This window comes from Saccopteryx bilineata, chromosome 4, assembly GCF_036850765.1.
Source record: "Saccopteryx bilineata isolate mSacBil1 chromosome 4, mSacBil1_pri_phased_curated, whole genome shotgun sequence".
NCBI classification, from domain to species: domain Eukaryota; kingdom Metazoa; phylum Chordata; class Mammalia; order Chiroptera; family Emballonuridae; genus Saccopteryx; species Saccopteryx bilineata.
The window spans coordinates 189,103,595-189,131,321 of record NC_089493.1 but is presented as its reverse complement, the minus strand read 5'-3'; the positions used below and the strand labels follow the sequence as shown (position 1 = coordinate 189,131,321).

At 48.7% G+C, this 27,727-nt stretch overlaps 1 protein-coding gene across 3 annotated transcripts in view; it reads right to left on the bottom strand.

Moving 5' to 3' along the window:
• The window catches only part of TENM2 (teneurin transmembrane protein 2), a 1,118,865-nt gene that overhangs the window by 246,238 nt on the left and 844,900 nt on the right, over positions 1-27,727 (bottom strand). For all 3 annotated transcript variants that reach the window (XM_066273223.1, XM_066273224.1, XM_066273225.1), the window contains exon 6: positions 2,476-2,714. In XM_066273223.1, coding sequence (XP_066129320.1) covers positions 2,476-2,714 — 239 coding nt within the window. The remainder of the gene's footprint in view (positions 1-2,475; positions 2,715-27,727) is intronic.

Genomic DNA, 27,727 nt, shown 5'->3' with positions numbered 1-27,727 from the left:
CCACGGTTTATTCAGGAAACCGAGACCCAGAAGGAGAGCAATGTTGTCAAGGTCAAAGAGAAAGGGACCACCTGGGGTCAAGGTCAGAACACAAGACCGCGACTCCTCACCACGTTGGCAGACCCACCATCACCTCTGGGGAGTGGTGGGCGGTAGCCCTACGGCTCCATGCTCGCTGCCATTGCTGCTGGGTGAACCGGCTCGTTACATTGCTCACTGTGGGTCGTCAACTACTCTTCAATACTCCAGGGTCCAAGCATCATCTTGCCTAAAGCATCCGTGACAGAAAACGACAGACGATAACCTAACAGACCACCCTCAGGTGCTCAGGCCCAGCTTCCAGCAGCCTCAGAACTGAGGATAAATATGTTTCCTAATCCATCCCTTACAAGTTATGCACCCGACGAACACATTAAACTCTCACTATGCGGTTTCCTATTTACATGATCGCTCTACAGAAAGCTATTATGTTTTAACTACCAAGCTCAGTAAATCAGGCCGTGGCCAGCTTTCTCTCTCTCGCAGGGGGAGGAGACGCTTCACCAAGGACAGTACTGGCCGAGGTCGGCAGTGCCCACCGGCCCAGCGACACGTGAAGCCTGAGAAGTGAGCTCACAGACCCTTTTCGAAGTTTCTGACATGAAGCCAAATCCCGCAGAGACCCTGAAGGCAAATGAAGGCAATTCAGCTTGCTTCCACTAAGCCCCGCCCCGAACAGCTGTCTAGGAAAACCCATAAAACTACCTTGAATGACACAAAAACGTCTACACAAGGGCTTGGGGGTGCAACGCATGCCCTTCCCCCTTCCCTCAAGTCAACCCATTACTGCATCCTGCAAGAGCTGAGGGAGAAGCGGATGTGGCTTGAGATCGGGGTGCACTGGTATCCGACCTCGGTCCGCGCACAGAGCTGCGGTTTAGAGCATAGAGGGTTTTGCAAAGGCCCAGATAAACAGCGCCTGTCCCCAGAATGTCAGTGTTCTCACTTTGGGCGGGTGTTCCTGAGTGAGACATGGTGAGGAATGTAAAACTTATTTTCCCAAATTAAGATGAGCCCAGGGATATTATGGGAGAGAGTAAGAACTTCACAACAGTTTGGTTTTTGTTTTGTTTTGTTTTGGGTTTTTTTGGCTCGTAATTGGTTTGACTTGGTCAGGGCTCAAGATCTCTGGGGGCCCCGGGCACCCTCCCCTGCCATCAGGCAAGCTTGGGGAGAGGGGTCTGGAAGCTCCAGTCCTTCCCTGCCAGGCGCCATGCTGGCTGCCTCAGAATAAATGGAGCGTGTGAGCCCCACTCCCCAGGGGGAAGGGGCAAAGCCAGAATGATCAGGGTGGCTCTTCTTCCCTCTTCCACAGGGGGGGATTCTGCACAAATGTTGAGAGCCCGTTTGGAGTTGGCCTCTTTCTGCTGCTTCTGTCTGGCTTTGCTTTGCAACCTGGCACAGACGATCTGGGGAGGCCTATCATCGCCGCCCTGAAACCAAGCCAGACCATCAAGTGTTGCAAATAAACTTGAACACACGTCACTGTGCCCTCGGCGTCAGCCAGGAGCTCTGCCATCGGCAAGCTCGGCTGACAGAGCTGCAGCAAGGGGCTCTCTGCCGGGGCCAGGAGCTGCGAGCGCCTTTGTGTCCGGCCCGGGATGCTCGTACGCACGTGGCATCCTGCCCCCTAAGCTCCTGGCATTTGCTGCTTTCCACAGTTCCATGGGCTACACCCCAAGGATGCAAACCAGCATCCTTGGCTTGGGAAGAAAGATACCCGGCAACTTCGCCAACCTGCTACCCTGAGTCGTAGCCCGAGCTCCCAGAGACATAGCTGGCTGGGGAGGCGAACCTGATTCAGACTCAGTAACACGTGGTGAGATTCGAGCGCAGGCTAAAGGGACAGGGCCAGAGACAGAGGCGGGGACGTGGGCAAGGTCCACTGCGTCTGGGTGACTCGATGCTGTGCAAGGACCTGGCTGGACGCTCAGGGCCCCCAGCCCGTTTCTGCCCCACCGCTCAGAAAACAAGCTAGCTCCTCCAGCCTGCCTGCAAACCAGGGCTTCCGGGCACGCTCACCCCTATGCTTCTTTCTCTCCTTTTTCTTTATTTTGGCTGAAGTTAAACCAATGCTTCTGAGCTTCAGAGCACAGACCTGGGTTAACATCCAGCACTGGAGGAGACGAGAAGGCTGCTTTGGGGGTGAGGGATGGCCGGGCGGGAACGACGATCCCCGGCTTATCCCTGAGAGAGAACACAGCCCGGGCGCTACACTCCACATCCGAGAGATGTCTCTGGGAATCACGCAGGAGAAGCTCATCAGACTGAAATGGATTTCCGGGGAGAGGGGGGGAAACACCACGGGTCCATCACTCATCCTCACGTCTCTCAAGGAGCCAACGAGCAAATTGTGCAGACAGCAGTGCCCCCCACCCCCGCACTGTCCCCCAGCTTGGGGGAGGGGTGGCGGGCGGGCTGGCCGCCCCGACTCACCTATGAAATACGCCAGCAGGATGGCCAGGAGGAGGGCGGCGGCGATGGCGGTCAGGGCCGCGCATTTCCAGCTGCAGTACTTGGACGGCTTCTTCAGCTTGAAGGCCTTGCGGGAGAAGGTGTTGCGGGGCAGCAGGCGCGGGGGCGGCGTGTACACGGTCCCTGAGGTCAAAGGGTATCCCGGAGAAGAGCTGCTGAACAGGGGCGTGCTGCCGGAGGAGGTCTTAAAGAGGAAGTGCCTGCGGGGAGAAGGGGCAGAGTCAGGACCCGCGTGGGTGGCCCAGGGAGACCGGCCCGGCTGCTTTCTGTCGGTCACACACTGCGTTCTGTATTCCAGGACGGGCCTGGCCACCACCCTCCCCTGCCCCTGCCCCTGCCCGCCACGGGTGAAGGAGCGAAGGGTTCCCCCAGATGGTGGCGTGCGTTAATCCCATAAACTCGCACCATTACCAGCCCTCGTATAGGCATCCAGACTTTATCTTCCACAATACTCCTCCTGCGAAGTGTTCAAAGCGAATATGAAAATTGAGTTACTGTTCGTTACTCGGGAGATGATGTCTATGGTGATGGATCGGAAAGTGACTTCGAAAGGCACTTGAAATATGGTGTCCTAACAACTTACAGATAGATATTATAATATCTGCATTTAAGATCTGGGAAATCAGGCTTGGAGAAGTTAAGCAACTTGCCAAGGATTTAAACCCTGAGCTCCGTCTTATGCTAACGTCTCTCTTGAGCCTTTTTCCTGGGCTGTTTCCCCCTCCCTCTGGCTTGCTATTCTCAGACCACCTGTCTAGGGCACGGGGTCACGGATCTTTCTTGGGAAGCATGTTTGCCCTTGGTGGCCAGAGCCGTGGTGTGACAACTGGGGCTACCTAATGTAACCCTTCCTCAGGGGCAGGAGACTGTTTCTCCAAGGATACTTCACAGACCATCAATTCTCTGATCGTAGCTGTTCTCTTTCTTACGTGTGCCGTGTAGGACTTTAAATGTGCCTTGCCACACCGTTTGAAAAAGGTGGCTTGCCTTCCAGGAAATGTATATGAGTGGACTTGAAAGAATGGCTTAAGTAGAATCTAGAGTTTGAGCAGCTGAAAGCCAGGGGCCGTGTCTTATTTTGTAACTTATTAATCTTTATGTAGCCAACTCCAAGTTCAGCAGGCAAGGGAGACTTGAGTACTTGAGTGACTTGAGTAAATGAATGGATGGAGCTCCCTCACTGTTTTGTGATGTTTAGTCAGCATCAGTTCTAAGATGCCTAAATGTTTTAAGGGTATTCCCTTTCTTTTCAAGTCTTTAGTAGGTGCAACTGTATTTATGGACCACATACAATGTATTAGTTACAGTGCTAAACGTTTTACTTGCAACAAACCCGTCACATTAACCCTATGAGGTGGGGACTGTCATTACCACCGTTTTTCAGATGAGAAAATGGAGACTCAGGGTTAGCAAGCTGGGTCGCTGAGGCTCAGACTCCAATCTGCCCGTCTCTACTTGGACCCACTCCACCACACTGGCCCTGCCTATTGGGGTTAGGCGGCTTCCCCCACAGGGTCCCGGGGCAAGATCGCTCTCATCACGAAGATTAGTATCTTGGCTGCTTCTAGACAAAACCTTGGAAGTATTTTAATCCTTGACAAAGATCAAACAAGCCTGATATGAGTAACAGTCACATCAGAAAATGAGTATCTGGTTAGAGAAGTGTTTAATATAGCTAACATTAAAATAAACAACTGATACTTAAACTTTATTTGTACTAGAAGTATGTTCAACGACCTGAATAAAGCCAAGGGGTTTGATCCATAAATAAGACTTTGTATACCTTGTCCAACAGCTCTCTCTGAACGCTCCAGGTTAAAAAATAGTGTCTTCTGGGAGAGGAGGCAGCAGGAACAGGGTATACAGGCAGAATTTTTTTTTTGTGTGTATTTTTCTGAAGTGAGAAGTGGGAAGGCAGTTAGACTCCTACATGCACCCTACCGGGATCCACCCAGCATGCCCACCAGGGGGCGATGCTCGGCCCATCTGGGGCGTTGTTCCATTGGGGCCGGAGGATTCTAGCACTTGAGGCGGAGGCTATGGAGCCATTCTCAGTGCCTGGGCCAACTTTGCTCCAATGGAGCCTTGGCTGTGAGAGGAGAAGAGAATGATAGAGAGGAAGGAGGGGGTAGGGGTAGAGAAGCAGATGGGTGCTTCTCCTGTGAGCCCTGGCCGGGAATTGAACTGGGACTTCTACACACTGGGCCAATGCTCTACCACTGAGCCAACCAGCCAGGGCCCAGGCAGAATTTCTGAACAAGATACCCTTGGATTTGGAGTCTTGGTAGTGCCATTTTTGGACAAGAGAGCCCATGAACGTTTCCTATCGCTGCTCACGTGAGCCTCTATCTCCTCATCTATAGAACGGAGGGAAGAACAGCACCGCTGCCTCATATCCTCGCACGGGCTGTTGCAAGGCTTACCTAAGATCATGTAGGGAGAGCACTTAGCCAAGGGCGTGCCTCGGAGTCAGTGCTCGGTGCCTTTCGAGTAACATTTACTACTACTCAGGGCAACAGAAGAAGCCTGAAACATGCGTTTCCATTTCAAGCTTGACAAATGTCAAACACACACCTGAAGAGTTCTCCTAACCACTAACTAATCATCCCCTGCCTTGCAGTTAAGTTAGAACATACACTGATCAGAGAGCGGGGTGATGGGAGATTTGATTTAGAGCTACTGCAAATGCGTTTCTTGGACAATTCTCCAAGAGTAGTGAAAATAGGAGCTTAAACCAAATCGAAAGACTATCAAGACATTGTAAGTCATCATTACTGAGTACTTAAAAATATTCGAACACTAACTGTCACTCCTGTAGCGATCTTGGCCATTCCCACGGCTTCAGCCCCCTTCTGTACGCCATTCCCAGCCCCACCCCTTCCCTGAGGTCCAGACCGCATCCCAGTGGTGTGTTCGGGCATCCCTGATGACATTGCATAGTGGCATCGAACACGTGACAACCAGACACAGACTCTTTCTCTTCTCTTCTCCAGCCAGTCCCCGTTGTCTCTTTCCCCCTTTCCCTCACCTTCTCTCCGACGACGGGTTAAAGAATCCCACCAGTTTCATTTCTGCAAACCTCTTCCACCAACCCTCCCTCCTGCCAGCCCTCCTGCTGCTTCTCTTCCCAAGACACAAATGCCATCCTGCCCTGGCTTAGAAATCCCCGCGGATCCTCCAATGCCTATAAGAGGAGACCCAGATCTCAGTGTGGACCAGCCTCCTGACCACCACTTGCCAATCTTTACCCTCCTCTCTCACTGTGTGCTTGCAGCTCCCACGAGCCCTACACGTCAGCCACAAAAATACCTGTATCCTCCCTTAGCCGGCCTGGTCATGCCGCGACGCCTTTGGGAACGCCACGGGATGTTCTCTGCAGCGGTCCTTCCTGGGCTTCCCCACCCCCCCCCCAACCTCACTCCAGCCTGAGCCCCAGTCCCAGCCAATTCCTACTCACCTTCCAATCACCTACTTGCAAAACCTATTCCAACACCACCCCACCCCACCAGTGTGTACTCAAGAATATCTATATACAGTGTGTCTGTAAAGTCATGGTGCACTTTTGACCGGTCACAGGAAAGCAACAAAAGACGATAGAAATGTGAGATCTGCACCAAATAAAAGGAAAACCCTCCCAGTTTCTGTAGGATGATGTGGCAGCATGTGCGCATGCGCAGATGATGACGTAACACCGTGTATACAGCGGAGCAGCCCAAGGCCATGCCAGTCGAGATGTGGACGGTACAGAGGAAAGTTCAGTGTGTTCTGTGGCTCGCTAAATTCAAATCTGTGACCAAAGTGCAACGTGAATATCGACACGTTTATAACAAAGCACCACCGCATAGGAATAGCATGACTCGGTGGGATAAGCAGTTGAAGGAAACCGGCAGTTTGGTGGAGAAACCCCATTCTGGTAGGCCATCAGTCAGTGATGAGTCTGTAGAGGCTATACGGGATAGCTACCTAAGAAGCCCTAAAAAATCTGTGCGTGAGCCCACATCGAACCACACTGAATAGGTATGAAACTGGGAGAGTTTTCCTTTTATTTGGTGCGGATTTCACATTTCTATTGTCTTTTGTTGCTTTCCTGTGACCGGTCAAAAGTGCACCATGTATTTGTTATAATATATATATGCCCACACACATATATATAAATATGTCAGTAATCTTCATATTAAGAATTAATGTATCTGTTCCAAATCAAATTGTGAAATCCTTGATCCTTGTTACTGGTAGCTATTACTGTTAGTATCTCCAGAGCCTAATTATCAGTATCTGACCATCAGCCATATCTGTAGACAGAATCAGTACATTAGAAACAGGGATGTTTTATTTACACGAGAAAAATCAAAGGACTGAAAAATTTCAGTGGGCATTAATGTTATTTTTTAATGCCATCACTTATAATAACGGGGCACATGTGGCAAAATGATAGCCTGTTATCGCGACTCCGTGGTTATTCTTAGGTCATCCTGTTCTTCCGACTTCTCTGTATGTTTGAGACTTGTTTGGAGGTCCTAGCAGGGGAGCGCAGCTACTCGTATACCCTTGACCGAAAAACGGTCCTCTCCTCTAGCGGGGAAGGTCGTCCTCTTCGACCGAGCGCGCAGCTTCGGGAGGGATGCACATGGAGCGGTGAGGGAGGAAGGGGACACCCGCCTAGCCAGCCAGATCAGCCGAATCAACCCTAGCGATCAATGGGGTGACAGATGTCACAGCCAGATCGCCCTCACATCCTTCTCTGTATGTTTGAACATTTTCATAATGACATGTTAAAACAAACAAACAAAAAAAACACGTTTTGATTCACCCAAGGATTGGCCCCCTAGGCCACAGGAAAAATCATCGATGAAATGAAGCAAGACCCACAGGTAAGGGGCGAGCCAGGCGGTCACTGGCAGGACCAGGAAGGCTTCGAGGACTTGTGGTTTTCCCTGGAACAGGCTGTGGAGACCGCTTTTGCCCCCAGGGGCTACTCAGTAGGCTCTGATGAATCATTCGTGATTCCCCAACTGAACTTCTCTCCCCAGCGGCCGGTCACGGAAGCGGCTCCGCTCAGAACTCCAGGCCTCAGCAGAAAACGTGCAGCTTCCAAATGCACTTGACATTTTTCAAGCACAACTCAATTGCTCTCAAAATTGGCCACTTGTGTCTCAGAAAGGAAAGGCAAATGAGGGGGCCCCCCAAAGTGCTGTCCTTGGGAGTTCGCTGACACTCAAAGGGATAAAGAAAACCAGCCCTTCATGGCTTACAAAAAAATTTAAAAAAGTATTAATAACAGAAGAGCTTTCACACTTCTTTCCCAGCCACGTGGGGTGGGTGAGCGGGCTCCAATCCCAGGACGGAGCATCCTTCCTGGCCCGGGGCGGGGGCTTGGAACGGCCACCGAATTGAGAAGTCAGACTGAGGAAGGACGGTCCCTCTGCTGTCTGCAGCTCTCTCTGCCAGATCCCAGTGGGTTCTTAAGAATATGGTGATCATCACGTCACCTGACACTGCCGGTCCTTTGGGTAAATGTCATCCCTTTACTCATGCGAAAACAAAACCGTTTAATGAAAACCGAGGGAGAGCCGCGCGAGAGCACACCTCACAGCCATTCTCTCGGGCGTTTTACACGACAGCAAAGAGGGGCCGTGGAGGCAGCATCTTGGCAAACGGGACCTGTGCTTCGAATTGGCTGAGGACAGTAAGGGCGCACACGTTCTCTGATTAAATGGCCACGGAAGGTTTTGAAAGGAAGTCCGACAAGAAACTCATGCGTGGCATCGTAGCAAGGAGGACCCCAGCGATTCGAAAACACTGTGGGTTTCTAGTTTATTCTTACGACGCAGAAGGAGCTCGACTAACCTCCAACGGAGGCTCTGAGAAGGGGTGGTTGGCTGAGTGACTGGAGACTTCCCTTCCTCTTTTAAGAGTCACTACAAGTAAACTCACTCATTAACCTCCAAACCCACCAGAGAAAGAAACACATACACCCAATCCCTTAACACCAAGTACCATTTTCCAGCTTGTAACCAGAGGAATCCGAAGAGGCTGCCTGCCTATTTCCTCAGGTCTGGCCTTACTCCCAAGGGGAAGTCCTAGCAAGCCTTTAAACAGAAATGTGCTACACAAATAATTGTCCTGCCTTGGCTCCCAAGGTCCAAGTTCTGGTTCTTTTCTCCCTCTCTCTCTCTCTCTCTCTTTCAACCTGTGCCCCGCGATCACATCTGAGTTCACCACTCAGCAACCAGGACCAGCGATGATGGGCAGAGAAGACACCATCTTGTTCGCTAGAGAAGTCAGCCGTGGCCAACATTCTCCCTGAAACCGAACCGAAGTCTTGAATGGTCTCGAGGTAGAGAGAAAAGAGACCTCTCAAGTAAATAACCTCACAGGTGTTCAGAGCAGTGGACGGAAGTATTGGTACACAGACCATTAATCCCTAAAAGACTTTTAGTACCATACATGCCATTGCTGAAATTTCATTAACCCCCCCAACCCCCCCCCCCCCCCAAAAAAAAAACCAAAACTGAGAAGGGATAGCGGCAGAAATGTACCAGGAGCTGGGGGTGTGGAGCTCAGTGAGGCAGATCAGGTGCGCACTAGAAAACGCGAGACTTCAGCACAGCTCGCTGGGTCTGGCTGTGCCCTTTGAAGCGCGCGTCAGGTTTATTGTCTCTGAAGGAGTGAGTTTAATACAGAGGCAGCCTATAAAGGGTACTGTGGCATGTGAAGTCACTGTAATTAGGTTTTCAGGAGTTATAATAAAACATTTAGCTGGCGAGAGGTTAAATAACCAGCACGCTTTCCGGCATCATTATTAGGAATGGTGTTGAAAGAGGAAACTCAATGGGTGGGAGGATGTGGAGAGAGAGAGAGAGAGAGAGAGAGAGATAGAGATATGCATGCAGGACGAGACGAGATGAGATGAGATGACATGAGAGATAACCGTGGACACCGTTTGCTCAGCCACGTCTTGAACAGCAAAACTAAACCATCTTTTAAGGGCCCTGCCTTTAATTTTCCATTTGCAAATGTAAAGTGTATACATTATTTAAAAGATGTCAAGTACATACATTAAAAAAAACAAGGCCTGACCTGTGGTGGCGCAGTGGATGAAGCATCGACCTGGAATGCGGAGGTGGCCGGTTTGAAACCCTAGGCTTGCCCGGTCAAGGCACATATGGGAGTTGATGCTTCCTGCTTCTCCCCTTTCCCTTTCTTTCTCTCTCTCTCTCTCTCTCTCTCTCTCTCTCTCTCTCTCTCTCTCTCTCCTTTCCTCTCTAAAATGAGTAAGTAATAAAAAAATTAAAACCAACAACAAACAGAAAGCCAAAGTCTCCTATACTCTCCGGAGAGAGACAGGTGACCAGTTACTTAGAGTCAGACTCCTTCCACCCCCGCCCCTCCCACGTACAACCATTGCTTTATTATTGTTCTTCTTATTAATTATGTTAGAAACCCACAGGAGCATACCAGAGAGGTGGTAGCATGCCTACAGATTCTGGATTTGGACAACCAGGGGCTGGCTCCTGGCTCCTATACATAACGCTGTGTGACACTGGCCAAGTGTGTGTGACACTTAACCTCTCTGAGTCCTAGTGGGCTCGTCAGTTAAAGTAAGAGAATGCTAATATCTAATTCATGGGTTCATTAGGGGGGTGGGTGAGCTTATTTACACGAAATGCTTTCCATTCAGCTTGACGTCCGGTGAACAGTCAATACATGTAGCCATTAACCAGTCGAGGGCAGGAGTCATGTATATGCTGCTCTTTAGTAGACATCCTTGACCTCACACAGTGCCTGGCTCAACTGAACGATGTGTGGAAGGATTGAGTTGTTCTAATTAGCACAGTGACTAGGGCACTGCAGGCACCCCCTCCCCCACCCCTCAAAACTATTAATTTTATCAGGAAGGGAAGGGATTGAGGATATTACTAATGTGCTTCTTCTCTTCTCCCAGTTGGGAATTTATGCCTGGGTTGAGAAATGAACGGTTGCTTTTGAAATAAAACTTTAAAAATGTTTTCCAAAAAAAAAAAAAAAAAAAATGCTACTTCCCAAGTTGGAAAAAGCCAATAACCCAATTAGTATAATTAAAAGCCAATTTCATATCATGATTCCCTAAGCTTACTCAAACTAATTTTGATTCAGGGAAAAATAGGCTTTCAAGGTTTCTGATCCCTGAACCTTTTAGATCACAGGGGACATCACTATATTTGCATATGTTGTGAACAACAGGAAAATTCTCTATTTTGCCCTCTTCAAAATTTGCAGTCATACCAAAAATACTCACAGCTGGAATAATTAGCGCCTCAATTTATGGCCTTCCGTTTTTGTTTTTCCTTTTCTAAATAGCAGCTTCAACTCTTGATATTTAAATAGTGTCACATTGTGATATAACATAGCATTTTTCATGGCAAAACATCTTTTGCCCCTCAAGAAATGATACACTGCTCAGTGTGACAGGCAAGGTCCGTGGAGGTCACTAGAGAAACCTGGGGCTTTCGAGCAAATCCATTTCAGCGTCTTTGGGATGAAATGAGGAGTCCTTCCTGTCTACCACCCCGCCCCGGTGTTGTTAACTTGTTGACTTTTTCCAAGTTAATTGGTAAGTCTTGATTTAGTAGAGAAAAAATAAAATAAAAATAAAACCACAAAGACTTCTGACTTTGACTTTGAACTTGACCTTGACTTCCCACTGTAATATGGGAGTGCAGAGACAGCCATCCTGGGTAGACCTGCGCTGGTGCTTGCCGGAGACAGATGGAAGAGCGCACACGCCATCAGATACACGCAGCAAGCGGGATGACTCCTTCCACCGTGTTCACTGCCCGTGTCATCCAGACCAGAGCATCAAAGACTCTTCGAACGGGGAAGTGTGAGATCGGTGGGCAATGGAGGAAAGTCATGTGAGGAACCAGACCCAGGAACTTTTGGCTGTAATCGCCCAAAAGAAACTTCCCAGGAGTCCTTTGGAAAAGAGTGACTGTCTGCCAGCCAATGAAATTCCGCCACGTCATATTAGCACGACCGCCCTAATGACCCTTTAAATTTCCCCCACATGGTTTCCTCCATGTGACTTCTCTGGCCCCTTTTCACGGACCAGAGAACCTCATCAGGTGGGATGCGTTGTACTAAATAAAGTTTTTGCTGCCTGACCTGTGGTGGCGCAGTGGGTAAAAGCGTCAACCTGGAATGCTGAGGTCGCCGGTTCGAAACCCCAGGCTTGCCTGGTCAAGGCACATATGGGAGTTGATGCTTCCTGCTCCTCCCTCTGTTCTTTCTGTCTCTTTCCTCTCTCTGTCTCTTTCTCTCTCTGTGTCTCCTCTCTCTAAAAAAATGAATAAATAAAATGTAAAAAATAAATAAATTGTAAATAAAGCTTTTGCTTATCCACACTTCGTGGCTGTGTCCTTCCTTCTTCCTCGGCGGGGATAAGTACCTTACAGAAGGAACCTTAGGGTGTGTGTCCCTGTATCATACTCTGCTTCCCGCCATTACCTTTGTCCTGTGCGTTTGCCTTGTCTTGCCAAATTACAAGCTTCTCTTTTGCTCCCCAGTGTTTGCCTCTGCTCCTAGTAGGTGCTCCCAGACGTCTGCTGAAGGCAGGCACACACCAGTGAATGGTACAGTGGACGATGGACGGGCTTTGGTGGGAGGCATATCTGGATGCTCGTCGCAGCTCCACCTGGGATTGCATGTTGCTGGGAATGGCAGCATCCCTGAGCCTCAGGTGCTGCCTCTAAAAAGTGGGTGGGTAACTGTATCCACCTTACAGAACTGCTGAAGGGCCGACCGAGATCCTGAATACAGTTTGCAAGCACAGAAGCTGGCCCACAGGAGGTGCGTAAACCATGTCCGTAGCATATCACCCCCACCCCCACGTCCTTGGAAAAAAAATACAATATTTAAAATAGGAAGTTATGAGTCAACCAATAATTACTGAGCACGTGGACATAATGATGAATAAGTCTTCAACTTCATTGGGATGTTCTCATTGGAGAAACAGACCAAAAACACAACAGTCAAGTCCAGGTATACAACAAAGACATCCATTCTCTACACAGGAGCCAGTCGTTGCCCATAAGCACAAATCAAATCACATCACGCTCCTGGTTAAAACCTTCCAATTCCTTTAGGCTTGGAACGAGTCCAGCTCCACCACGAGGCCTACAAGGCCCGCTGGGATCAAGTGTCTCATTGCTTCCTCGTCTCCACTCACTCTGCTCCTGAGGTCCCCACCATGCTCTTTCCTGTCCCTCAAAGGGACCGAGCTTCTCCCATCTCAGGGTGCTCACCCCGTGTTTCCCTCTGTCGGGAAAATTCTGTACTCAGATCTTGGCATGGCTGCTCCTTCTTGGGTCCTCACGTCTTCCCCTTCAAGCTCACCTTCGCAGAAAGCCGTCCTCGCTCAGCCCTTCGGGTCTCATCTTTGTACCGCCCGATATTGTCCAGTGACTGGTTGTCGGGGGAGGTGTGGTGATGGTGGTGGATAAAGACCACACCCACTCATTCATTCAAGCTAACCGCTTGGAGTAGCTACTCATTCATTTCCTGCTATTTTTCTCTGCGCCCTCAATGGCCCGTGCCTTCCTGGAGGGCCTGGGTTGAGTCCTCATCACTGTATTCCAGCCCCTTCAAGAGCTCACGGTTGGTATTCTATCAAATTTTAGAAGATGAATAAAACATGAACCAATCTAGATCTCAAAAAGTTCATTTTATGTTGCCCGTAGGAACCGATGAATTGGACGTCTTCTGTCAGCTCTCCGACGCAGCGCTTTTATTTATTTATCCTGTAATGTCCTCTTCCAGGGATGCCCTGTCACTAGGTTTTCAGGGTTTTGATAAATAAGAACCATGCTCTCACGATGCCTAGACACAGTTATTTGAAATCCTTTGAGAAGCCTTCCGTCTTTCTATTCCGAGGCTTTTAGCGTGCGTCCCGAGAGCCTCCCCACTTTCTCCATCTTAGAAGGTGGAGGTCTCCTCCACGTTTCCATCATTCTTGACGCAGGTTAGTTATAATCACATTGGTTATTTCTACTAAGACCTCACAACGGCTTTGGGAAATAGTGGGAAACCGCAATGCTGATGAATTTCTAGGATGCTGTTTAATTTGCAGTCCCCAGCGCCCCCCCCCCCGCCGGCTCCACCCCCCTCTTTACGGAGCAGCCCCGTGGGCGTGGACATTCGGACATCAGGGGACACTTCCTGGTTCGTGCCCAGGAGCTCAGAGGTGACCTCCCCGTCAGCCTGGGAGAAATCTGGGCAGATACACTCGCTCCTTATCAGGCACTTCTCTGCCCACCTGCAGCACGGTTTATCTTCCCGGGCTTGGCAGCGCTGCGCACGTGACGATTTCACGGTGCATTTTCCCTTCCAAACCACTTTTAAAAGAATGTGATGAGAATGGGTTTCAGCTCTGAAAAATCCTGTTTACGCTCCTCCACCCAGGGAAGAACCAGGTCATCTCCCCCCCCCCCCCCCCCCCCCCCCCCCCGCGCGGGTAGCCAAAGGAGCCCGCCTGACACGCGTGCTGGGCTTCCGCATCGGGTCCTTCAGGGCCTCGGGGGAAGTCGGAGGGGCTGTATTTCCCAGGACACAGAGCAGGGGGGGCATGTTGACAGTCCTCCAGATGTTAACCTATTCCACACGGGACCCACTTACCAGTATTAATCAAGGCACATATACTGGTATGTCTTGTGTAGTGCCTTCAAAGTTAACCACTTCAAAGCACGTTTGGGGAATAGAGGCTCCACACCCCTCTCAGGCTCCCACCCCCAGCATCCTTCCTGGGAAAGGCTGAAGTAAGAGGTGAATTCTACAACCAGCTATCTTGTCTCTGCCTTGGGGAGACCTTCCATACTGGTAGGGGGCAGGGGGGACCCACTGATTGCCCAGCTGTGTTCTTTTAATGAGCTAGATTTATTTTAGTAAGGTGAGATTCCCATAACATAAAATCCCCTGTTTTAAAGCGTACAGTTTTGTGGCCTCCAGGGCATTCACAGCATTGTATCCTGTGTCCATGAAGCAGTAACTCTCACTTGCCCTTCCTCCAGACCCGGCTCCTGGTCACCACGCAGCTGCCTTCTGTCTCTATGGAGTTTCTTCTTCTGACTAGTTCATATAAATACAATCACACAATATGCGACCTTTCGTGTCTGGCTTCTTTCACTTAGTGTAATGTTTCCTAGTTCATCTCTGCTGTAGCTTTATCAGGACTCCATTCCTTCCTATAGCTGAATATTGTCGCCTTGTACACATATACGCCCCATTATGCTTATCCATCCGTCCGCTGGGGGACATTTGGGTTATTTCTACCCTTTGGCTACTGCGCACAGTGCTGCTCTGAACATTTCCGTACAAGGACTTGTCTGAGTACGTCTTTTTCATTCTTTCGGGGATACACTGAGGAGTGGAGTTTATTGGTTACGTGGTAATTCTATGGTAAATGTTTTGAAGAACCTTTAGCTGTTTTCCATATGTAGAAAACCATGATCAATATTGGACTTCTCAGCCGGGTCAAGTTCTGGTTGGCCCGAACCACTGTCAGTCTCCTTGCCCCCTACCTATGGCATGAGCTTGCTTTTGAAAACCGTAATGAATGACAAGAACGAGGAGCGTCTCCAAGGAGCCAGGTAGCAGCAGCCCCAGGGAGAGAGTCACACTTCACATCGTACAAAATGTTTTAACCCACCCAAGTCAACAGGCTCTCCTTTCAAGAAAGAGGTTGCGAGCGAGAGCCCTGCCAGGGTTTATATTCTAGGAGGGCTACCTATCTATAATGACATTTTCACAGAAGGGTTTTATCCTTAGTGCATATTCCGAGCACTAACTCAGCAGGCCCAAATATCACAGAAGCTGACAGGTGACTCTGGATGTGGGTGAATTTTAACAGTTGAGGCTGAGAGAGAAATTATATTTTTATCCTAGAAAGCAAAATTGTCACGTGCTTTCTCAGCAAGGCTTTGGACACATTCTGGACTTCCTACTTCTTTCATGAAGAAGAGAGGATCTGAAATATAAGGCCTCTTTGGAAGATGACTAGCTTTTGGTAAAGAAAGTATCCTATAATATTTGGGAAAAAAAACTAGAGTAAATAAAATTAAGCAGATGGCTACATATCCTCCTAAGCCTTCAATATCTTAAATATCCTAGCCATCATTCTGCTAACTTCTCTGACCACCTACATTTTATCATACTCAGCTTCCCAGTCCTCAAACTGGTGTTCCATAGGGTATAACTCTGAGAAGTTCTCAGTTAGCTCCTGCTATTTCTGAATGAGTATACTAAGTCCAGAGAGAAAAATAATAGTAATAATAACAAACCCTAATAATGGTTATTTCCTAAATTGATGGAAGTTTTTAAGACCTGGGTAGATGAAGGGAGGAAAGGAGGGAAGGAGGGAGGAAGGAAATAAAGAAGGAAAGAAAGAAGGTACAGCTGTGTTATAAGAATTAAAAGGGACAGATTATTTTATGGGATTTTTTTCAAGAACTATAAAGGAAAACAAAACTGGTTTATCTGAACTGATGATGCCTAGCTAACAACAATCCTTAGGCCATCAACGCAATCTGAGGTGTGGGGACTAGCAGAGGAGAAAGAGAAAAAAAGAAAAAAGAAAACATAAAAGAAAGCAAGCTGCTACCCTTTCTTTGCCGTTAGATTTTGCTTCTTCCAAATCAACAGTGTGCAACAGATTTCTAGCCTTTGAGTGTGGAGCTCTGTTCTTTTCTTTTTAAACCTCAAACAGAAGATACTTATCTTTAATACAATTTATTTTCCCATCGGAAATTACATCAGACCCTCTGTCCACATTGCTTTATGTGTATACTATCCATAGGTACACTATTTTCTTACGCAGCATTCTTCATGCAATGATATAAGGGCGCCTCAGGGATATTAATTAAGCTTTATAGCAGCCCGTGTCACATGTCTTGCCTACCTACATCAATCTGCCAGACACTCAGAAAAGAATGCTTCGCAGAAGTGTGTTTGTAGGCCAATCCCATACCCACTGATGACGTGAACAGATTCATACATTGCAGTCGTCAAAAAACGCCATCAAAAAAGGCCACCGTTACTTAGCATCACCACGTGAACATGGCTAGGGCACTTACTACACCCTGCAGCGACACCGTGCGGTAGCATCCCCGTCACAGAGCAAGTCCCGGAGAAGCAGGATCTGAGAGCCCGGCTTCCCTGAAAGGCGCCTGGTTCCACCCACGCTGGGTTTCCCCAGGCCCCCGGCAAAGCTTTTCAAACATGCAGGTGTCAAGGACGACTGTCACACACGCTGGCCTTAAGTAAAAAAGCTCGTCACTGCCATCTTGGATGTCCTGACCAAGATGCGGTGGGACGTGCTGAGGCACAGTGAACCTCAAGCTGCCGGTCCACTAAAAGGCAGGTACCCGCCTTCAGGCGTTTTCTTTGCAAGGGGCCGAACTAAACACAACCAATGGGGGGAGGGGAGGGCGGTCAGGGGAGGCTGCCCGGCCAGACATCTATCTCAGAGGCTCAGACTTGAACTGGGATCACTTTCTGGTTCCAAGGTTTTGCTTGGCATGAAAGTCAAGGCGGGGCCTGCATTTCTGGGAGGGCGGTGGGGCAGAGAGAGAGAAGAGTGGGTGGAAAGGTCAGGGTCAGGCCGCGACAGCACCTGCTCATTCTGGGAGTCTGGGCAGGGCAGGACTGGGCAGGGCAGGGCAGTGGGTAAGGGGTTAACTGCTGGCTGCATGTTGGGTTCAGAGCCCCACCTGTTACCTATGCTGCCTTTGGGCAAATGACTTGATGTTGTTGAATGTGTTCCCTTGTAGAGACAGTGGTAAAAACAACTGAAATTACTTTATAGGGACAGTGTGTGGATTAAATGAGGGATTCAGCACCTGCCTGACACTGAGTAGCCCCTCAGTAAAGACTAGCTTTTACTGTTACGGAGATAGTGACCACCGAATCCCACAGACTGCCTACCTTAAGTACATAGCTCTTTCCTGTTGGTTTTCCCGCCTCCCTCCTTCTCTCTTTTTCTCTCTCCTCCCTTCCTTGCCTCTTCCCATTCTTCAATACGGGATTCTTTGTAAACTGCAGTGAGCCTTTTAGTTCTTGTCTCTCTGATAATGCCAACCAATGTCTCTTTCCTCCTCCTCCCTGCATGACACGCTTCTGCATAAATCCCTTCCCAGACCCCCATCCCACACAGAACAAACCCCAGGGTGTCCGATGGGGCCTACAAGGTGCCCCTGATGTGGGCTGAGAGACCCCTCCAGGATCGTCTCCAGGGTCCCCAGCTCAGTTGACTTAGACTTCTTGTGCACGACTGCTGTTCTGGCCACTTTTTAGATTCCCTTGCCTCTACATCAAAGGCCCCTTTGATGAGGTAACTTTCACTTTTTCATCAAAATGGGACTCAGCCAGCATTCCTACCAGCCAGACTGCCCTGATTAGGTAGAGGTGGATATCTCCCCACCACCATGTGTTTCTACACACACACACACACACACACACACACAGTCCCAAGTGTACCTTCATCTCACAACATTCTATATTAATATAAATTACCCGCTCAGCCCTCTCTCTCCCACTAGACTGCAGTTCCCAGAGGACAAGGGCCATATAGATTTTCATCCTTCACCCTCAGCCCCTAAGCGGACCTACCTCCACACGTACTGTCCGAGTTAAACCGAAGTCCCATAAACACAGCCGGTAATGTGTGTGTGTGTGTGTGTGTGGGGGGGGGCGGAAATACAAAACTCCTTATTTAGCATAAAATCAGTTTCGGATAAAGGCACTTTCTCCGTTTGGCCCGCGGGCCTCTTATTGATCAAGCCCTCCCAGCCTATTTCACCAAAGAGGCTGGCTTCCTCGCCGGATTTTCAAGCCCTTGATCGCCACGTGTTCTGGTAACAGTTCGAACAATAATACTGCTATAACGAGGCGTTCTCCTGGGGCCTCAGAAAGTGGACGAAGTCGTCTTATACATTCCGATCATAGCCCCGTTAGGCAGATAAGCAGCAAGGTAGACAGGGAGGAGTGGCGAATTTAAACATCACCAACTGATAAAGAAGAAAGAAGAAAAACCAAAACGGCAGCCGAGCTTAGGTGGCCGGATCTCATTGCAGCAGGGTCTGGGAACACAGAAGGGGCCTCACGGCAGGAACCCGGGGGGGGGGGGTGGAGTGACTGCGTCAGGTCTCCCCACGCTGCCCTCCGCGTCACGCCCCGCCCAGCGCGTACAAGGGGAGCTGAGCGTCTGGAGCAGTGGAGAGTGACTGAGCGCGTTAATCCTGGAGAAAGAAAATCCTTCCATTTCTGTGTTTAAAAATCCAACACCGTAAACTTCAAGCCTCTTTTATTAAAAAAAAAAAAAAAAAAAAAAAAAAAAAAAACCACTAAAGAAATTCAGCCCATTAAAGGAGGACGGAGAAAGGGAGATGGTAACATTTGGATAGAGATGTATGTAATTTGGCACAATCTATCAACATTCAAAATGCACATTAAACATACCCTTTGATCTAGCAATTCCACTTCCAGGAATTTTAACTTTTAAATACAATCACGGAAGCATGCAAAGGGAGATGTATGCACAAGAGTCTTCATTACAGTTTTGTTTGGTAATAGCAAAAACCCAGGAGCAATCTCACTGCCCATCTCGGGCAGCTCGGCTAAATAAACGATGGCATTATAAAATATTACACAGACTTTAAAAAGGAATGAGGTAGGTCTACATAAAATTACCTGAAATGATTTCCACAGTATCTCATGAAATTAAGAAAGAGAGTTGCCAAATGGCATGTATAATACGATTCCATGTATATTAGACTTGAAAAAAAATATGCTCAGTCATAAACATTTCTGGAAGCCTAAAATAATAAGCCTTCAAGCAAGATTTCCCTGAAAATTGGAATAGAAGGGCATGGAATACCACTCTGCACTTTTTCTCTTGTTCACTGTTAAATATTTTTACCAAGAGAGTGGATACATTTATAATGAAAGCACTAAAAATGATCAAATCTGTTGCAATATGTGCTGCCATTCCCGGTCTGAAATTCTTGACCATTCCTTTGCAGAAGGAAATTTCTGTGCTGGATAAACAGGCACAGAAATCCCCTAACCATGCAGGAAATTGTGGGCTCTGGCCAGTTGGCTCAGTGGTAGAGTGTCATCCCAGCATGTGGATGATCAAGTTCAATTTCCCAGTCAGGGCACACAGGAGAAGAGACCATCTGCTTCTCCTCCCCTCCCCCTTCTTTCTCTCTTTTCCTCCTGCAGCCATGGCTTGATTGGCTTGAGTGCATTGGCTCCAGGCACTGAGGATGGGTCCTTGGAGCCTCCACCTCAGGCATTAAAAATAGCTCGGTTGCGAGCATGACCCCAGATGGGCAGAGCATCGGACTCAGACAGGAGCTGGGCACATGTGGGAGTCGGTCTCTCTATCTCCCCTCTTCTTACTTGGAAAAGAATAAAAAGAAGAAAAAAAGACTTTGTGGGGCGCAGGGAGGAAAGCTCTGTCCAGCAGCCTGCCTGCTGCCCTCCGCGGGCACTCAGAGCGTGGGCCTTTATGAGTCATGTGGGCTTTACTCTCAACCTAAACCATGCTGACCTTGATTCCTTCGCATGATCTGCCTTCTGATACAGTGGTTAGAATCAAGGACCAACTTTCCAAGAGATAGTATGTACTATTTCTGTATCCTCACCATGAGAGACCTTTCCTCGCTCCCCCTCCCCACCTCTCTCTCATGCTTATTCTCTCTGTCTCTCTCTGCCCCTCCCTCTGTGAATTAGCCCTTTGGCTTTAGCTCTGTTGAGAAGTCTACACTCCTTCCTTTTCTCCAAACTGAACGGCATTGTGCATTTGAAGATGCACATACATGGTAGGGAGGAGTGAGGAGGTCCCCACCTTCATGTTGCCTTTGTAATTCCAATCAAGGCCACCAATGGCGACAGCTCAGAAAACGAAGCACTCTTGGCCACACACCAAGTATGTCCTTCCTACCTTGTCCTCATGTCCAGGCCAATGCCACACACACTGTTAGGCTGAAATGCCTTTTCCCCCACTACACGGATCCATACCACATCTAAACACCAGATTAATTCACAGAAATATAAACACAACTGGCATAATTACTGACATGTGTCTCACTGAATGCAGATGTGCTCGGATGCTATCTATATTACGGTCCAATATGGAGCTGACTGATCCCAGCAAACTGTCCAACCTAAGATTTTCACCACAGGGAGGGTAAAATGCATTACTGGGAACAGGAGCTTGGAGCCTGAAGTTAAATGTTTCCCATTCATGATTTTAGTAGGAAAAACAATTCTCCAAATCACTTCAACTCTGTGAAAGTGAAACTGCTTCTCTAGCCATTTTCCGGAGATGGGAAAACAAGCATCGAGCTTGTTTTGAGTTCACGGGTGCGTCACGAGCTCTTGTAGAGAGCACTGGTTAGTATGACAATAAACGAGCACGTTTTAATTAGAAAGTCTGGAATCAAGCACTTCGGCAGGAAAGAAGATGATAGCCTAGGAAAGACATCAGGGGACCAATAAAAGTTAAAGTGCATCCCGTGGCCACAGTGAACTCCAGGGTAAGGAGGCGGCACATTCGGGAAGAGAACCAGAGAGGGGGACGGAGCCGGGAGGGACGGGAGTCGGGCTGTGGGCGCTCTTCTTTCTTCTTCTTACTGGGAGTCAGCACTGAAGCCCACTCTGGGCCCAGGCTGCGGACCTGACCCGCTGCCCGGAAATCCCCCCACCCACCCCCGGGACTGTGTGTGCCCAGACGAGAAACCCACTATCACCAGGCAAGGAGAGAAACAAGCTGGCCTGGGACAAAACCAGCCTTGAACGGGACCTTTTCTTGTTTGTTTTTCTTTTAAATGGTCTCCTAATCTCACGGGGTCTGGTTATGGCCACACCCTTCTTCGCCCTCCTCGGGTTCTACGTGGGGATGTGGGCCAGGTCGAGCTGATCCGCAGGGTCTGTTCTCCAGGCCTCGGGGACTGGGTCTGTCGTGGCCACGGGACTCTAGCTGGGCCCCATGAAGTTTTTATACACATACAAGATAGTAAGTATTGTGTAAATTTTATTATATCATATGTTAATTATATAATATATAAAACATTATATATGTACCTTTTAGAGAGAGGCAGGGATAGAGACAGACAGGAAAGTTGAGCTGTTCCTGTATGTGCCCTGGCCAGGGATCAAACTGGCAACCTCTGTGTTTCAGAACAACGCTCCAACCAACTGAGCTATCACAGGGCTTAATTTTTTATTGATTGACTGGTCTTTGGAGAGAGGAAGGGAGAGAGAGAGGGGAGAGGGAAGGGAAGCATTCATTTGTTGTTCCACTCAGTTGTGTGTCCACTGGTTGCTTCCCATGTGTGCCCTGCCCGGGGATCAAACCCACAACCTTGTCGTTTCGGGATGACGCTCTAACTAACTGAGCTAACTGGCCAGGGCCAAGCTCCATGAAATTCAACCCAGGGGGCGTTCAATCAGGGGGGCCTGCTTGAGAGTAATGAGAGGAAAGGAAGAAAAGAAGGCGGAGGGACGGATGCCGAATGCCCGAGTTTACGTCCTTGCACCCAACGCTGCCAGCATCTTCCTTCTGTCCCAGAGCCTTCACCTCCCCAAGTTTCACCTTCCTGACATGCCCAAGGGGACGGCGGTGCCCAACCCGCAGGGCCGCAGGTGGCTAATGGAGTATCAAGTACCTCGTACAATACCTGGCACAAAGCAGGCACGGAGGAGAGGATGACGTCTAAAAACAGAGCCAAAAGAGTGTTCAGTTATTTCCAGGAAGCCGAAAGGTTTTTCTACAGCTGTAAGTTTTCACGTGTATTCTGGGGTGTAGGAGGCTGAGGCTTGCAGGGGTAGCACACCCCCTGCACTAACAGAGCAGATACAGGACACCCGTAAACCTGTCCCGTTGCCAGTAGGGTTCTTCTCATTTGCTCTCTCATTTTCAGGCATTGCCTAGGGTGGGATAGGTCCTCCCGGGGACCCACCTAATGCTTAAATGGACCTAACATCACCTTCCACCTTCTTACACCATGTTCCCCAGGACAGTAAGAGAATCTGGTTGGGAAGAGATTAAAAAGGCACTAAGATTAAGCCTTCCATTTTGAGTTCTTATCTAAGCACAGTGACGCAAGAAGAGCAGTTTCCCACCTTCTCTCAGTGCGGGTTTTAAAATCTGTTCAATTTTTTTTTTTTTTAAAAAAAGCTTTTTATCATCATATGGTTGGTTTGCAACATCTTTACAGGCTAATTGGTGAAAATGGATCTACGAGGTCCCTACTCTATTGAAGCTGTAACAAATTAAAATACAATTTCAATTCAAGCTAAAGAAAATAGAAAAAGAAGGGTTATCCATTCTCTTTTGCAATGTCAGGCAGGGACAGTTAAAACACTGGTGATCGAACTTGGGGGCATTTGCTGATTCCTCAAACACTTAGTCTGAGCAAGAAATAATTCTATAAGGATTTAAAAACACCAAATCTTGAGAGAAGTCCTTTGTGGTTAATAGTGTCATGACCTCTGAAGATGGATATTTGCAAACAAGATTCAGGGAATAGCCCCCAAATCGTGTGGTAGGTTTTGGAGGGGAAAAAAGCTATTTGACAAAATGTTTCCTGAACACTCCCCCTATCATCCACGAGACACAGCCCCCGTGGGGTGAAGCTGCCCAGTGCCCTGTGACAGATTGCCACTTTGGGGACACAAGAACCCAACTCACAAAAGCCGGCGAGGCTAATAAATCAAAGGAAACTTTGAAAAAGGTGCAGAGCCTGCTTCCCTTGCCTGGGAGAACCACAGGCTCCTTATCTGGCTTCTGCGAACAGGAAAGGATCATTGGGGAGCCAGAATTAGAAAAGGACTTGCGTCTCATCGAGTTTCTCCTTGTCTGAGCCAGATAAAACGTCCTCTGGGAAGGTTTCAGGAAATGCCCCATGGGAACGACGGCTGACAGTAGTAGCTAAACGGGTAAAAGAGCTCAGACAGAGATGGAAGCGCTTGGCTTTTTCCAGCTGTGAATTTCACCGAAGCATCTTCGACATTGACAGACTCAGGGCAGTCTTGCAGTTGCAAGGCATGACCACAAGGTGGCCTCAATCCATAATGGGGTCCCTACAGTCCAGGCTGTGGAGGGATGGCTTTTGTAAAAAAAAAAAAAAAGTTCTTTCTACCTAGAGGCTTAACTGTGGTAATTTGCAAGTAAGAAACTTCCAGTCCCTAAAGCTTTAATAAACTTCACAGGGCTTTAATTTTACAGCGGGAGCCAGAATGAAAAAGGACAGCCTCTCCTTGGGTACCTCCACCCTCTAGGGATGCCTCCAAGTTTGCAAACCTTGCCGAGAGTAGGCGGAGTGGTCTTGAGCAAGATGTAAGGCTGGTTTCTTTCTTAATGCACCTTGTAATTTGCACACGTGCCATGACACTTCTTTTTTCCTCTCATTAATGGGCTCGAGTGTGTTTAACACCACAAGCCATAAATTGCAGAGCAAAGGATTTGACTGAGTTCTCTTTTTCTTTTCCTGCCGATTGTCAGAAAGGGATGTGGGGGGGGGGTACCTCCCACCACCACACGGGCTTTTTCTCTACCACCCCTTCCCTTTCCTCTATCCGAAAACCAACCCCTTGTCTTCATCTGCCAAGGTGGGGGGGGGCAGGGCGAGACACAGCCTGGTTTCTCATTGGAGAGCTTGCTTACTGAGCAGCTCAGTTATTGAGATTAATAAGCTGCCAGGTTGCAGGGACGACTAAGAAAACTACAAAATTAAAGTGCATTGCATCGTGAAATGCTGCTGGTGGCCAGGCGGGATCATGGTGTCAGAAAGGCAAGGTAAAGCTATAAAATAAGGCTCAGCTTGAAAGGCTAACCTAAAGGTCTCATTAATTTCCATGTTGCCTCTGATGAGAATGGAGAGACAGGCATTATGTTCTGCAATATGGAGAAATCAAGCTGCCTATTGATTTGAAAAGTGCTGGACTGCGTTTCGTTGACTCAGAATGAATTCTAGTGTTAAACCTCATTCGAAAGCACAAGAAAGAAACAAAGTAACAAGGTGAACAGGTTTCCTCAGCTTAATAGTCTCAAGATCAAGTCTGTCAGTGATACCGTCAGAAAAATTAGTCCTTAGGTAGAAAAATAAACCTGAGAACAAGCTTGGGATAGTCTTTGGGCTCAGCCTGGTGACAATATTTCAACAATCTTATTGCTTCTCCGTGGAAATTTAATTTTACTAAAGAGGTCTTGCATCAGGACTCCCAACGAGGCACCACCAACCAGGCGTCCAGACTGGGCGGGCTTCGCTTCCTCTCGAAGACAAAAACTGTGTGTTCTGACATCCCGTCACCAAAATCAGATCCTTTGGATGCCACTCGTTAAGCCCAAAGTGCTCATTTTATTTTTCCGGATACAGTTTATATTCAACATTACTTTGTATTAGTTTTAGGTGTCTACTCTGCAAAGTACCTAACTGTCAAATTCATTATCAGAGCCCCTTTCATGACTTCCTGCTCATAGGAATAACAATGACACTCAAAATATGACCAGTCAAGCATCGTTGCCGTGGCTACCTGGCATTCTCTGAACACTCTGGCAAAGCCCCGTGTGGAAGATAAAAATCCTGTAAATTGTGTTTCTGGTGTCTGGAATATCAAATTTTTTTTGTATTTTTTTTTTCTGAAGCTGGAAATGGGGAGAGACAGTCAGACAGACTCCCGCATACGCTCGACCGTGATCCATCCGGCACGCCCACCAGGAGCAACGCTCTGCCCACTAGGGGGCGATGCTCTGCCCCTCCGGGGCGTCGCTCTGCCGCGACCAGAGCCACTCTAGCGCCTGGGACAGAGGCCAAGGAGCCATCCCCAGCGCCCGGGCCATCTTTGCTCCAATGGAGCCTTGGCTGCGGAGGGGAAGAGAGAGACAGAGAGGAAGGAGAGGGGGAGGGGTGGAGAAGCAGATGGGCGCTTCTCCTGTGTGCCCTGGCCGGGAATCGAACCCGGGTCCCCTGCACGCCAGGCCGACGCTCTACCGCTGAGCCAACCGGCCAGGGCCTGGAATATCAATTTGTGCTCACATTTTACGATAGGCAGAGCATTAACACTCTGTACAAGAGCTCACACGTACCCTCGGCTGCCACCAATACGGAGCAGCGAGGCCTCGCTACCATCGCAGATTGCCACCAGTCCCACAGGGCTGCCGAGGAGGGTCCCTCAGACTTGACTGGCTCAGGATCTTGTCGACAACTAAGTCTATATCCAGCAACAGGCTGGAATTCACCCCTCAGGTGATTCGGTGCCTTTTAGCACATTGTATCAGCTTCACCATTTCCATGACTGAGGCAAATTAGTTTGCTTGCCACCAGGGGTAAGCATAGTTTTGTTGTTTTCAGTCCCCTATTATTGTGGGAATAAAGAACACGGCATTTGGCACCAGGCAGACCCAGGTTTAAATCCCAGCTCTGCCAGTTGCTAATTTGGAGACGCATAGGTAACCTAACCTCCCTGAGCCTCAGTTTATATTTTTATATAAACTTTTCAAATAGGGATATATTTTGAATAGGGACAGTAACATACACCTTCCGGAAGGGTGAGAGGCATTAGATGGGGTCATGTATGTCAAACGACTAAGCATCAAACAGAAAGTGGTAAGAAACTCGTGACCCACAGACCTGGAAGATCGTGTAGCGTTAACAAAAGTTTCTGGAGGGACTTGTTTTTTTGGAAGAGAAAAACCCATTGCTGAGATTTCAGTGCAGTCCATACGCTATTCTTCATAAATGCAGGAATTTCTGTGTTACGACTGTTTTTTTTTTTCTTTCTTTCTTTTTTTTTTTTTTTTGTATTTTTCTGAAGCTGGAAACGGGGAGGCAGTCAGACAGACTCCCACATGTGCCCGACCGGGATCCACCCGGCACGCCCACCAGGGGGCGATGCTCTGCCCATCCGGGGCGTCGCTCTGTCACGACCAGAGCCACTCTAGCACCTGGGGCAGAGGCCAAGGAGCCATCCCCAGCACCCGGGCCATCTTTGCTCCAATGGAGCCTTGGCTGCGGGAGGGGAAGAGAGAGACAGAGAGGAAGGAGAGGGGGAGGGGTGGAGAAGCAGATGGGCGCCTCTCCTGTGTGCCCTGGCTGGGAATCGAACCCAGGACTCCTGCACACCAGGCCGACGCTCTATACCACTGAGCCAACCGGCCAGGGCACAACTGTTATTTTCAAAACGTGCTTGGCCGATGACAGCTGCATGCAGCCAGCTCGCTCGCTGCCTCAGAGATGTCCATGGCGAACACGGAGCTTTCGTTTTTCTAAAGGACATCACTACCCACCCAGCCTCCTCCGTCAAAACCACTGGTCTGTGGACTCGCACCTACCTCACCCGTGGCTCCGCACCCTGGCTCTCGCCGCCTGACCCTACCTTCCAAACAGACCTCACCTGGGGACCGTTCACCTGCTCGCCACGTGGAGAGGAGAGAGTCAAACAGCTACGGAGCTCCCCACGGAGGCCACGCCTGGTCGCTTTCATCTCAACCGTTCCAATGTTCTCCAAACGGGAGCTTACGTCTTGCTACACTTTCCACCCTACGCCCCATCTGTTTACTAACTGGCAGCGAGCATAATTAAAAACAAAACAAATCGCTGCTAGGATTTCATCCTCCTGTTTGGATCCTTCAAGGACTTGTCACTGTTCTTGGGGTAGAGCCCACAGCCTTGAATCCAAGCCTCGCGCCCTCCTGCTTTGCCTGCCTTCTCAGCTTGCCTTCCCTTCTCGACATCTCAGTAGGTCACTTATTTTTTTATTTTTATTTTTTTGCCACCTAAAACATTCTTCAAGTCTAATTAACACCTCTTCATCCTTAGGGCTCTGCTTAAATGACAGGTAACCACGGGTCTGGTTTCTCTGTATCTCACATGGCGCTTACTACATTTGTCACTGTAGAGACACCTGTCTAGTCATTTGTTCACGTTCTGTCTATAATCAGCCTTAAGCCCTTGTCTGGACAAGGGCCTTGCTTCTCTTCTTCATTGCTGACTCATCAGTGCCTGGAAATGGTAGGTCCTCCTCAATGTCTCCTGAATGAATAACAGATGGCCATTTTATTTTTTCTTTTAAGTGAGAGGAGGAGAGATAGTAAGGCAGACTCCTGCATGTGCCCCTATCAGGATCTACCTGGCAACCCCATCTGTGGCCGATACTTAAATTAACCGAGCTATTT